Below are 12,891 nucleotides of genomic sequence, written 5' to 3'. Positions count from 1 at the left end.
TTTTAATTTATCTTCAGTTGCAAGGAAGCAAGTTTAAAAACATTATTTGTAAATTTAAATTTATAAATACTGTACAGTAATACCTCGTCTTACGAACTTAATTGGTTCCCGGAGGAGGTTTGTAAGGTGAAAGGTTCGTAAGACGAAACATTGTTTCCCATAGGAAACAATGTAAAATGAATTAATGCGTGCAAGGGAAAAAACCCGCAAAAAACCCGCCGCCGCCCGACTGTCACCTTTTGAAAACAGCCGCGGGGCTTCTCGGCGTCCTCCCGAACCCGAACGCCAAACCCGAACTTTTGCCGAACTTCTGGGTTTGGCGTTCGGGAGGCCACTGAGAAGCCCCGCTGCCCGGCTGTCGCCTTTTGAAGTTCGGCCGGCCAGGAGGGACGTCTTTGTGACGTCAAAGCTCCGCCCATGGAATTCCCTATTGGGATTCCCCAACTCCTTTTCAGCCTCCTGACCGGCCCGATAACTCCCCCCCCCCTTGTTGTTCCGCTCTTGGGACGTAATCCAATTTTGTGAGGAGGGTTTGAGAGGTGGGTCTGTGAAGGGCCCAGGATCCCCAAAAGGAAACCCCTCCATTTGCACAGTGGTAACACCTCTGAATTCTTCTTTTAATGCTGTATACCCTAGCGAAGGGAACGGTAGCACCCCCAGCACAGAGAAGTTAGGTGCAGATAAGAGATCTAGCGAAGAAGACAGGAAGGAGAGCAAATGTAGGATCACTTTCTACTGTGGACCTTTCCAGGGAGCCAGCAGGTAAACTATACCAGAAAATGTCGAATTGTTTGTTTCTTAAAAATAGCTCGGCGGCAGCAACGGGCCCCACCTGGTTTGGAAGGGATTGGCAATCCGGTAGTGGTTTTTGAAGGGCTCTAGAGGGCGGCCCGGCTATGCGCACGCCCGGCAAGTGTGTGCGCACCTCCGTGTGAGATTTTGCTTCTGCGCATGCGCCCAAAGCGAAATCTCCTCACGGGGGTGAGATTTCAACAATTTTTGAGGGAAAAACAGGGTCAAAAATTGCCAGAATCTGTGCATGACCCCTTGACAGATTTTGCTTATGCACATGCGCCCAAAGCGAAATCTCCTCACGCGGGCGAGATTTCAACAATTTTTGAGGAAAAAACAGGGTCAAAAATTGCCAGAATCTGTGCGCGACCCCTTGACAGATTTTGCTTATGCACATGCGCCCAAAGCGAAATCTTCTCACGCGGGCAAGATTTCAACAATTTTTGAGGAAAAAACAGGGTCAAAAATTGCCCAAATCTGTGCGCCCCCCCCCATGACAGATTTTGCTTCTGTGCATGCGCCCAAAGCGAAATCTCCTCACGCGGATGAGATTTCAACAATTTTTGCTAAAAATATAGGCATATTTTTCACTAAAATGAGATGTGGGGGCGGGGCTTCTAGAGGCCTAAAATGGCCGCATTCTGTGTATAAGACACACTGAGATTTCCACCCTCTTTAAAGGGAGGAAAAGGTGCGTCTTATACTCTGAAAAATGTGGTACCCCTTCAGTGAAAAGGTAACAGCATTCCATGATATCATACTGGCCACATGATCATGGAAATTTCTTTTGACAATGCTGTCTCAATGGCCTTGAAACAGAAATGACCAGCGGCCCCAGCTATCATCGGCCAAGATTAGCAGAGTAAAATCCACAAGGATGACTTTATCTTAATTTTTAAAAAAATTCTTAAATAGAAGTAATCCTCGATTTACGACCACCGGGGAGCCCAAAAATTTTATGTGGCTAAATTAGAAATTTGTTAAGTGAATCACCGCACTTGTTCCAGTGGACCCAGATGTTAAGTGAATCCCCACTGATTTTGCCCGTTGGAAGGTTGCAAAAGAGTATCGTGCAACCAGGGTAGACTGCCACTGTCGCAGATGTGAGTGAGAAGTCAAGGATCTGAATGTAACTCATATGACCCTGGGTATGTTAAACAACGGTCCTAAGTGTGCTGAGACTGTAAACAGCTTAGAGAGGGCTGTAAAACATTGTGAAGCGATGTATAAGTCTAAGTGCTATTGCTATTTCCAGATCTGCTGTAATTTCAAGTGGTCACCAAAAATCAAGGACTGCCCGTAGATCAAAAATAACGTCCTGCAGACCACTGAAAATTGTTTTGTGAATGCTGGTTATTTGGTTATTTACTGTATTTTCTGGACTGTAAGACGCACCTTGATTTAGAGCAGTGATTTTCAACCTTTTTTGAGCCGCGGCACATTTTTTTACCTTGACAAAATCCTGGGGCACACCACCTACCAAAATGACACTCTAAGACACTCTCCTCTCTTTTTCCATCCCTGTCTCCTCCCCCCCCAGTGTGTTTGTGTGTGTGTATACACACTCTTGAACCATTTCCAAAAACAGGTGAGGGCTGGGGGGTTTTTCTCTCTTATTCTTTGGGTGCTTTTTATCATATGCTTTAAATCAAGAGTCACTTCTCTCTATTTTCTCTCTCTTTCCTCTCATTCTGTCTCATTTTCTCATTTCTCTTTTTTCCTCCCCTTTTTGCTCATTTCTCTCTCTCTCTCTCTCTCCCCCTTCCTCTCCTTTTCTCTTTCTCTTGCTTTCTTTCTCTCTTTCTTTTCTTTCTCTCTTGCTTTCTCTCTCACTCTCTCTCTCTTGCTTTCTTTCTCTCTCTCTCACTCTCACTCTCTCTCTCAGCAAAAAGCTGCGAGACCAGAACCTGAGCTTCCTTCTTCGCGGCACACCTGACCATGTCTCGCGGCACACTGCTTGAAAAACACTGATTTAGAGGAGGAAAACAAGAAAATAATAATAATCTTTGGCCCCCACGCGTCCCATTTTCATCCTCCCCGGCCTCCAGAAGCACTTTGCAGGTGAAAAAACAGGCCCGGTTTTGGCAAAAACGGGACGTGTGGATCACTGCAAAGTGTTTCTCGCGGCCAGAGAGAGGGAAAACACGAAGCATGGAGGACTCAGGAGGCCAAAAACAAGCCCTTTTTGGCCAAAAAACGGACCCTTTTTGGCCAAAATAGAACTTGTGGAAGCACTGCAGAGTGCTTCTGGGGGCCAAAAACATGATGCGTTGGCTGTTCGGGAGGCCAAAAAATAAGCTGATATTCAATCTATACGATGCACTGAAATTTTCACTCATTTTTTTGGGGTGGTGGTGGTGATGTTGTCGAAGATTCAGAAAAATACGGTAATTCTCATACAGCTTCATACTTGGTACCTCCGAGTGTGGGATGGGGATGGAATGAAGTCCCCATTGCCTAGCTGCCCAGAACTATTCAGGTGAGATGGATGGCCATGTGCTTTCCCTAAATAAATAATTTTTTTTTTTTTACTCCTCTTCAGAGGATGCTGGATGGATATATGGGAACTCATGTCGCAGGAATGTCGAGATGAAGTAGTCTTAATCGATTCTAACTGCCTGTTAGAAACGCTAGAAGCTTACCTCCGAAAACACAGGTGAGTGGCTGAGGTTGGGAAGAATCGCCTCTTCTTTTCCCCTGCATTTTACTCCTGGTGGTCACCAAAGGAAGGTCAAAGGTGACACTGGGGTGTATTCAAAGGCATTGAATCTACTTGTGGAAGCTTTAAAGAAAAATCCACCACGATTGTTCTTTGGAAGAATCCAAGGAGGAGCTAGATAATTGATCTCCTTCTGAGCTGCCTGCCACACTCTCCTCCTCTCTGTCACTCATGTCTTCTTGGTCAGAGGAGCCTTCATCAGCAGATTCCACGGGGGGGGGGGGGGCAAAACAGGCCTGCAGCATGTGGATGTCTCCCCCACATCCACAGTCCTTGGGGCAGGAGCTGGGCCAGAGCTAACCACAACAGCAAGTAGGGAAGATCTTTAGCACCTCGTTAGGGCTGGGGGAAAAAAGCTTGGTGGTGGTGGGAACCCAACTTTCCGGTCTCTTTTAGGAGGGAAAAGGTGCATCTTGTACTCCGAAAATATACGGTAAGTGAACAAAACAAAAAAAAGGAAAGAAAAAGAGAAAAAAACTGGATGGAAAATAGAATACAAGTAAATAATATGGTCAGAGCTTAAAATTTACTGTTGCATAGATTACATACTGTAATTCAATGAATATTTAGTACTAGATTCATTAAATCACCTTGAGACATATTTATTTATTTGTTTGTCTATTTGTTTATTTGTTCATTTATTTGTTCATTTATTTTATTTATTTATTCATTCATTCATTCATTTATTTATTTTGTATGCTGCCCCTCTTCGTGCTGGCTCACAGCAGTAATAGAAAAACAACGTACAATACAAATCTAATAATTAAAACTAAAAACCCATAATTTAAAAAAACATGCACACAACATACCATACATAAACAATATAGGCCTGGGGAAGTTATCTCAGTTCCCCCATGCCTGACGACAGAGGTGGGTTTTAAGGAGTTTATGAAAGGCAAGGAGGGTGGGGGCAGTTCTAATCTCAGGGGGGAGCTGGTTCCAGAGGGTTGGGGTCGCCACAGAGAAGGCTCTTCCCCTGGCACCCGCCAAATGACATTGTTTAGTCGACGGGACCTGGAGAAGGCCAACTCTGTGGGACCTAATCAGTCGCTGGGATTCGTACGGCAGAAGGCGGTCCCGGAGATATTCTGGTCCAGTGCCATGAAGGGCTTTATAGGTCATAACCAACACTTTGAATTGTGACCAGAAATTGATCGGCAACCAATGCAGACTGCGGAGTGTTGGTGTAACATGGGCGTGTCTTGGGAAAGCCCATGATTGCTCTCGCAGCTGCATTCTGCACGATCTGAAGTTTCCGATAATTCCGATGATTGTCCATCATTACAAAAACTCTAAGCATTAATAGTTATATTGATATCAGCACATTACCCTGATCTAAAACAAATGCACATATTAGAAAAAGGAAAAATGGAAATATTAAAAAACTAAGTGAAAACAATATTAAGCCCCAAGCCTCTCTCTGTTATCTTGAGAAGTAATTGTTAATCATTACAAAACTCTTTAAGTAGGGATGTTTATATCGATTGTCACCGTGGTTCATCGTTATCTAAAATAAACACGCACAATCTTATGAAACGAAAAAGAGGAAAACTTGAAATACTGAAAATCGATGTGAGAACAATGCTGTATGAAGTTGTATCATCCCAGGAAATAATTGTCAATCATTACAAAATTCTTAAGCATTAATACTTACATTAATTGTCCCCATGGTTAATCATTACCTAAATTAACGTACAGCATTTTATGGAAGGAAAAAATAGTAAATGCTAAAGAACAAGAGTTTAAATCAATATCACCTTCTAAATTATCTCCCATTGTATCTTAACTGCTGTTTCTAAGTGAGACATCTGCTGCACGAATCCCAGTGACCGGTTAGGTCCCACAGAGTGGGTCTTCTCCGGGTCCCGTCAACTAAACAATGCCGCTTGGCGGGACCCAGGGGAAGAGCCTTCTCTGTGGCGGCCCCGGCCCTCTGCAACCAACTCCCCCCAGAGATTAGAATTGCCCCCACCCTCCTTGCCTTTCGTAAGCTCCTTAAAACCCACCTCTGCCGCTAGGCATGGGGGAACTGAGATACTCTTTCCCCCTAGGCCTTTACAATTTTATGCATGGTATGTCTGTCTGTATGTATGTCTGGTTTTTTATATTAATGGGTTTTTTAATCATTTTTAGTATTTATTGGATTATTATTGTACATTGTTTTATTACTGTTGTTAGCCGCCCCGAGTCTCTGGAGAGGGGCGGCATACAAATCCAATGAATGAATGAATGAATGAATGAATGAATGAATGAATGAATGAATGAATGAATAAATAAATAAATGAGTTTGCCCCATTTTACGGCCTTTCTTGCCACAGTTGTTAAGTGAATCACTGCACTTGTTAAGTTAGTTATACGGTTGTTAAGTGAATCCTGGCTTCCCCATTGACTTTGCTGGTCAAAAAATGCATAACATCTTTGATCATGCAATCATGGGGGTGCTGAAATGGCGGTGTGAAAAATAATGATAAAGTCCCTGTTGAGTCAGACGGTTACCAGGTAAATCACCTGGTGGCGCAGTGATGGCAGTGCAACATCGTAGGCTAATTCTGCCCGTAGTTTGATTTTATTTTATTTTATTGGATTTGTATGCCGCCCCTCTCCGTAGACTTGGTGCGGCTAACAACAGTAGTAAAACAGCATATGAAAACCCAATATTAAAACAGTTAAAAACCCTTATTGTAAAACCAAATATACATACATACATGCGGAGAGGGGTGGCATACAAATCCAATTAATAATAATAATAATAATAATAATAATAATAATGACATACCATGCATAAAATTGTAAAGGCCTAGGGGGAAGGAATATCTCAGTTCCCCCATGCCTGGCGGCAGAGGTGGGTTTTAAGGAGCTTACGAAAGGCGAGGAGGGTGGGGGCAATTCTAATCTCTGGGGGGAGCTGGTTCCAGAGGGCAGGGGCCGCCACAGAGAAGGCTCTTCCCCTGGGTCCCACCAAGCTTCATTGTTTAGTTGGCGGGACCCGGAGAAGACCCACTGGTCGCTGGGATTCGTGCGGCAGAAGGCGGTCCCTGAGATAATCTGGTCCGGTGCCATGAAGGGCTTTATAGGTCATAACCAACACATTGAATTGTGACCGGAAACTGATCGGCAACCAATGCAGACTGCGGAGTGTTGGTGTAACATGGGTATATTTGGGAAAGCCCATGATTGCTCTCGCAGCTGCATTCTGCACGACCTGAAGTTTCCGTTAGTGTGGAGTTCGATTCTGATCGGCTCAATGTTGTTGACTCAAGCCTTCCATCCTTCCGAGGTGGGTAAAACGAGAAACCCAGATTGTGGGGGGCAAAGTGCTAACTCTATAAACCGCTTAGAAAGGGCCGTAAAGCACTATAAAGCGGTATATAAGTCTGCTCATGCTAATGCTATTTTTCAATGCTGTCGTAACTTTGGATGGTCATTAAACAAATGGTTGCAAGTCAAGGACTTACTGTACATTCAATTGTTTGTCATTAAATCCGCATCTGCCAATCATTTTCCATCAAGTATATCATCCTTTAAAAAAATGTATTTCAAGTGTTTCCATCCTAGGGAAAAAAATAACCCTGGATCGTCTCCTGCCTTATGTATCCCAGCGACCGGTTAGATCCTACAGGGTCGGCCTTCTCCAGGTCCCGTCAGCCAAGCAATGTCGCCTGGCGGGGCCTAGGGGAAGGGCCTTCTCTGTGATGGCTCCGGTCCTTTGGAACCAACTCCCCCTTGAGATTTGCACTTCTGCCACCCTTCTGGCCTTTGGAAAGGTTTTAAAAACACACCTTTGCCGGCAGGCCTGGGGCCGTTGAGCGCTGACTGTGATGAGATGAAGCCAGTCGAATGGTTTTAAATGTTTGGGATTTTTAAAATTAGGTTTTAAATGTTTGGATTTTTGAATGTAGTTTTTAGATTTGGATTTTATAATTATGCATTTTGAATTCTTTTTATGCTGTAAGCCACCCCGAATCCCTTGGGGAAGGGCAGCCTAGAAATCCAAATAACAAAATAAATAAATAAAAATATATTCACCCTATATGAAAAGGCCTGTCTAGATAGAATAGAATTCTTTATTGTCCAAGTGTGATTGGACACACAAGGAATTTGTCTTTAGTGCCTTTGCTTTCCATGTACATAAAAGAAAATATACATTTGTCAAGAATCATGACGTAAAAACTGTCAAGTGTTCTCTTTTAAAAAAAACATACTATAATTCTTTTTTTTTTTAAAAACTAGGTTTTGCACCGACTGCAAAAACAAAGTCTTGCGGGCTTACACCATCCTGATCGGCGAGCTGGACTGCAGCAAAGAGAAAGGCTACTGCGCCACCCTTTACGAGGGGCTGCGCTGCTGCCCTCACGAGCACCACATCCACGTCTGCTGCGAGACCGACTTCATCGCCCACCTCCTCGGCCGAGCCGAACCCGAGTTCGCAGGAGGGTATGAGTATGTAATTGGCTAGACTGGGCTTTCTAGCGCTTTTTGCTTCTCTTTTTTTTACACTACCAACCACCCCCCCCCCCCCCAAAGAAAATGTATACTTCTGTCTCAAAGATATACATTGTTGTACGTGGGCCTGCCTCACCTCTCGGTCTGCCGCGCTGTTGGCCTCTCGGTGGCACACGGGCCTTCTGAGTGGGTTTGCTCGGTGCTGCTGGGACGTGGGTTCGCCAGGCAAACCAATTTCCTTCGCACACGTTGGTTTTATAAGGTCCACTAACCTTGTGCCCCGGCCTGTTCCAAAATGTCTGCAAACGGGAGGAATGGGCAAGCGCAGCGGTAGGTTCCTACTGCTGCGGTCCAGAGCGCCGCATAGGTAGGAGCCCACTGTTGATTTAATTTTTGGCGATTTTGTTTCTGGTGTCGCCTAAGAAGGAGCTAGTTAGCTGTGCTTCAGACGAAGAATAACGGGCGGTAATAAGACGAGGGCGGGCAAAAGGGACTTCTTCCGACACGGAGACTCCGGGGGAAAATTCGGCGAAAATTGCATAATCAGTGGGTTACTATCGGTGCTGTGCTCTAGACCAGTGTTTCCCAACCTTGGCAACTTCAAGATATCTGGACTTCAACTCCCAGAATTCCCCAGCCAGCATTCGCTGGCTGTGGAATTCTGGGAGTTGAAGTCCAGATATCTTCAAGTTGCCAAGGTTGGGAAACACTGCTCTAGACCGCACTGGTAGGAGCCCACCACAGGGCGAGTGTGTATGCAAAACTCCACTTGCGCATGAAGCTCCACTCGGGCGAGTAGAAGACGCTAGTGGATCTTTGCGTGCGAGCACTCGCACTACGGAGAGTGGCAGCATACAAATCTAATAAATAAATAAATAAATAAAACTCTCCGATCCTGTTTGAAGTTCCATTTGCGAGAGCAGTGCTTCGCGCATGTGTAGGCCACTCGCACAAATAAACTGTGTGTGCATGCATGCGTCTGCCATTCACACCACCCCATCCTGCACTGGGCCGGGCCATCCAGCTATAAAGGTAGGGGACCCCCCCCTTTTTAAGGGATTCTTTGGCGAATCTCTTTTATCAATCTGCCTGCAGTCCAGTTTGAGAGAGCCTGTTTGGGCTAGTGGTTAAGGCACCTGTTTGGAAAGTAGGAGAGTGTTGAGTTCAAGTCCAGCTTTAGCAATGGAAATCAGATGGGCGACTTTACGCCACTCACCAGGAGAATATGAATTCTAATTCTGCCTTGGCTAAGGTGACCAGACGTCTCACTTTTGGCAGGACAGTCCAGCTTTTTACCGATTTGTCCCGCGTCCCGCGGCGGTTTTAAAAAGTCGCAATTTTTTGAAAGACATATATTAATTGCGTGAAAGACATAACGTTGATTGACTCCCTGGATTTGATTGCTTTGGAGCCACAATGCTCCTTTGATGCCGTGTGATCATGTGGCATCACCATGGGTCTCTTTGCACATGGCCAACTGCGCGTGCGAGAGAGACAAAGATCGGGCGCGCTCTTATCCGACATTCCAATATAAGAAAGAACCATGAAAGCTCTTTCCCCTTCTCTTACTGCAGTTTCTACTGCAATAAAAGGGTCAGAAGAGTCTGCGGAGAGGGGAGGCATACAAATCCAATAAAGATAGATAGATAGATACATAGATAGATGATTAGATAGATAGATAGATAGATAGATAGATAGATAGATAGATAGATAGATAGATAGATAGATGGATGGATGATTGGATAGATAGATAGATAGATAGATAGATAGATAGATAGATAGATAGATAGATAGATGATTAGATAGATGATTAGATAGAAAGATAGATGATTAGATAGATAGATAGATAGATAGATAGATAGATAGATAGATAGATAGATAGATAGATAGTCTGTAGAGATTTTCCAGTCATGTCCCCCTGCCCCCCTTTTAATTTACAGTATAATCTGGTCATTTTAGCCTTGGCCATGAAAGCCGCCTGGGTGATTTTGGGCCTGTCACCAGGAGAATATGAATTCTAGTACCACCTTAGGCATGAAAGATGGCTGGGGGATTTTGAGGCTATCACCAGGAGACAATGAGTTCTAGTACCACCTTAGGCATGAAAGATGGCTGGGGGGTTTTGAGGCTATCACCAGGAGACAATGAGTTCTAGTACCACCTTAGGCATGAAAGATGGCTGGGGGGTTTTGAGGCTATCACCAGGAGACAATGAGTTCTAGTACCACCTTAGGCATGAAAGATGGCTGGGGGATTTTGAGGCTATCACCAGGAGACAATGAGTTCTAGTACCACCTTAGGCATGAAAGATGGCTGGGGGATTTTGAGGCTATCACCAGGAGACAATGAGTTCTAGTACCACCTTAGGCATGAAAGATGGCTGGGGGATTTTGAGGCTATCACCAGGAGACAATGAGTTCTAGTACCACCTTAGGCATGAAAGATGGCTGGGGGATTTTGAGGCTATCACCAGGAGACAATGAGTTCTAGTACCACCTTAGGCATGAAAGATGGCTGGGGGATTTTGAGGCTATCACCAGGAGACAATGAGTTCTAGTACCACCTTAGGCATGAAAGATGGCTGGGGGATTTTGAGGCTATCACCAGGAGACAATGAGTTCTAGTACCACCTTAGGCATGAAAGACGGCTGGTTGGCTTTGGGCCATTCTCTCTCAGCCCAGGGTTGATTTGGGGAAAGCAGGAGGAAGAAGGTGTGTCAGAGTTTGCAGCAAATCTGACCAGCACACAAGTAAATGGACTTCAATTATATATAAAAATATGTTTTCATATACAATACAACAGTGGAATCCAGAAGCAATGATCACAGAAACATAGAAACATAGAAGATTGACGGCAGAAAAAGACCTCATGATCCATCTAGTCTGCCCTTATACTATTTCCTTTATTTTATCTTAGGATGGATCTATGTTTATCTCAGGCATGTTTAAATTCAGTTACTGTGGATTTACCAACCACGTCTGCTGGAAGTTTGTTCCAAGCAACTACTACTCTTTCAGTAAAATAATATTTCCTCACGTTGCTTTTGATCTTTCCCCCAACTAACTTCAGATTGTGTCCCCTTGTTCTTGTGTTCATTTTCCTATTAAAAACAATTCCCTCCTGGACCTTATTTAACCCTTTAACATATTTAAATGTTTTGATCGTGTCCCCCCCTTTTCCTTCTGCTTCTGGGAATATTCTGAAGTAATATTCCCAGAAGCAAGATATAATACAGACACTATAGAATCACAGAAGTACTCATATATAAATAGTTCAGTAAACCTAAGCCACGCCCAGATTCCTAGCTATCTAGGTCCCCATTGGCTGACCTGTTACCACCTCTATCCAAACAGTTCCCATTGGCTGACCTGTTACCACCTCTATCCAAACAGTTCCCATTGGCTGACTTGTTGCCACCTCTATCCAAACAGTCAGTGGCAGTGGGCAGTTTGCCTGCAATAGCATTAGCACTTATACCTCTTCACAATGCTTTACAACCCTCTCTGAGCCAGTTCTTCTCAATTATTTTCTATTACGTTGCCCCCAACTCTAAACATTTCATGTGCCCCCAACTCTCTGATCTGAGCCCCATTGGAATTTTAGTGTTAATATTTATTATTTTACGTATTATAAGCTGCAAGTAAACTATTAGCTGGGGAAGGCTGCTCCACCCACTTACCTGGGAGTAAGTGACACTGAACTCAGGGGAGCCTTTATTTGGTTAGACGGGCATAGGTTACCGTGGTAGGGGCCCTCTTTTGACACGGGGCCAAGAACAAGAACCCTTGCCGCTGCCCCGTCCCGCCTGGCCGCCTTCTCTTCCGAGCTCCGAGCAGTGTGCAACTGGGAAAATACAGTGATACCTTGTCTTACAAACTTAATTGGTTCCAGGACGAGGTTCTTAAGGCGAAAAGTTTTGTAAGATGAAACAATGTTTCCCATAGGAATCAATGGAAAAGCCAATAATGCGTGCAAGCCCAAAATTCACCCCTTTTGCCAGCCAAAGCACCCGTTCTTGCGCTGCTGGGATTCTCCTGAGGCTCCCCTCCATGGGAAACCCCACCTCCAGACTTCTGTTGCCAGCAAAGTGCTCATTTTTGCAATGCTGGGATTCCCCTGCAACATCACAAAAACTTGGAAGTCCGGAGGTGGGGTTTCCCATGGAGGGGAGCCTCAGGGGAATCCCAGCAGTGCAAAAACGGGTGCTTCGCTGGCAACGGAAGTCTGGAGGCGGGGCATCCCAGCGGCGGTGGTGGGTTTGTAAGGTGAAAATAGTTTGTAAGAAGTGGCAAAAAAATCTTAAACCCCGGGTTTGTATCTTGAAAAGTTTGTGTGACGAGGCGTTTGTAAGACGAGGTATCACTGTATTCCCCTTCTGGGTGAATCGATCGAGGGGGACCATGCATGTTCCCCGAGTTCACATGCAACCCCCCAGCATCGTTCTGTGCCCCCCTGGGAGTGTGTGCCCCACTGTTTGAGAAGCACTGTTCTAAGTGGTTTACAAAGTAAGCACCTAGTCCCCAACGATCTGGGCCCTCATGCTAAGCTTTCTCTTGTCTCTCAAGGAAGCATCCTGCTAAAAACATCAGGGTTGTGGTTGTGGGGAAAATAGGAGGAGGACAAGAATATTATGTACCTTTTCCACCTTGAGTTATTTATACCAATAATAGCGGGATTTAAAAAGTCAAATAAATAAGCAAACCCACAGAGGGATGTTGGTTGCTAATGTGTTTATTAAAGCAAGTTTGCTACCCTGTTTTTTTCCATTGAAAAGAGGAAAATAAGGTTCCATTTAAAAATAACACCTTCACCATCCTGGTTTTTGACATGTTTTGAAAGATTTAAGACGTTTGGATAAACGGATATTTTTTGCATGGATTCCTTTTTGAAAAATAATTTGGGCTTTCCAAAATAGCTGAAGCTGCTCCATGGATCG

The 12,891-nt window shown here is 44.5% G+C and overlaps 1 protein-coding gene across 16 annotated transcripts in view; it reads left to right on the top strand.

Annotated features, from left to right (window-relative positions):
- The window catches only part of GGNBP2 (gametogenetin binding protein 2), an 88,591-nt gene that overhangs the window by 55,511 nt on the left and 20,189 nt on the right, over positions 1-12,891 (top strand). For 10 of the 16 annotated variants that reach the window (XM_070735348.1, XM_070735347.1, XM_070735342.1 and 7 more), the window contains 2 exons: positions 3,335-3,448; positions 7,742-7,951. In XM_070735348.1, the coding sequence (XP_070591449.1) occupies positions 3,335-3,448; positions 7,742-7,951 (324 nt within the window). The remainder of the gene's footprint in view (positions 1-3,334; positions 3,449-7,741; positions 7,952-12,891) is intronic. The other 6 variants (XM_070735349.1, XM_070735340.1, XM_070735350.1 and 3 more) reach the window with 1 other exon arrangement.

Source organism: Erythrolamprus reginae, chromosome 1 (assembly GCF_031021105.1).
Source record: "Erythrolamprus reginae isolate rEryReg1 chromosome 1, rEryReg1.hap1, whole genome shotgun sequence".
NCBI lineage: Eukaryota > Metazoa > Chordata > Lepidosauria > Squamata > Dipsadidae > Erythrolamprus > Erythrolamprus reginae.
This window is presented reverse-complemented; position numbering and strand designations above follow the sequence as displayed.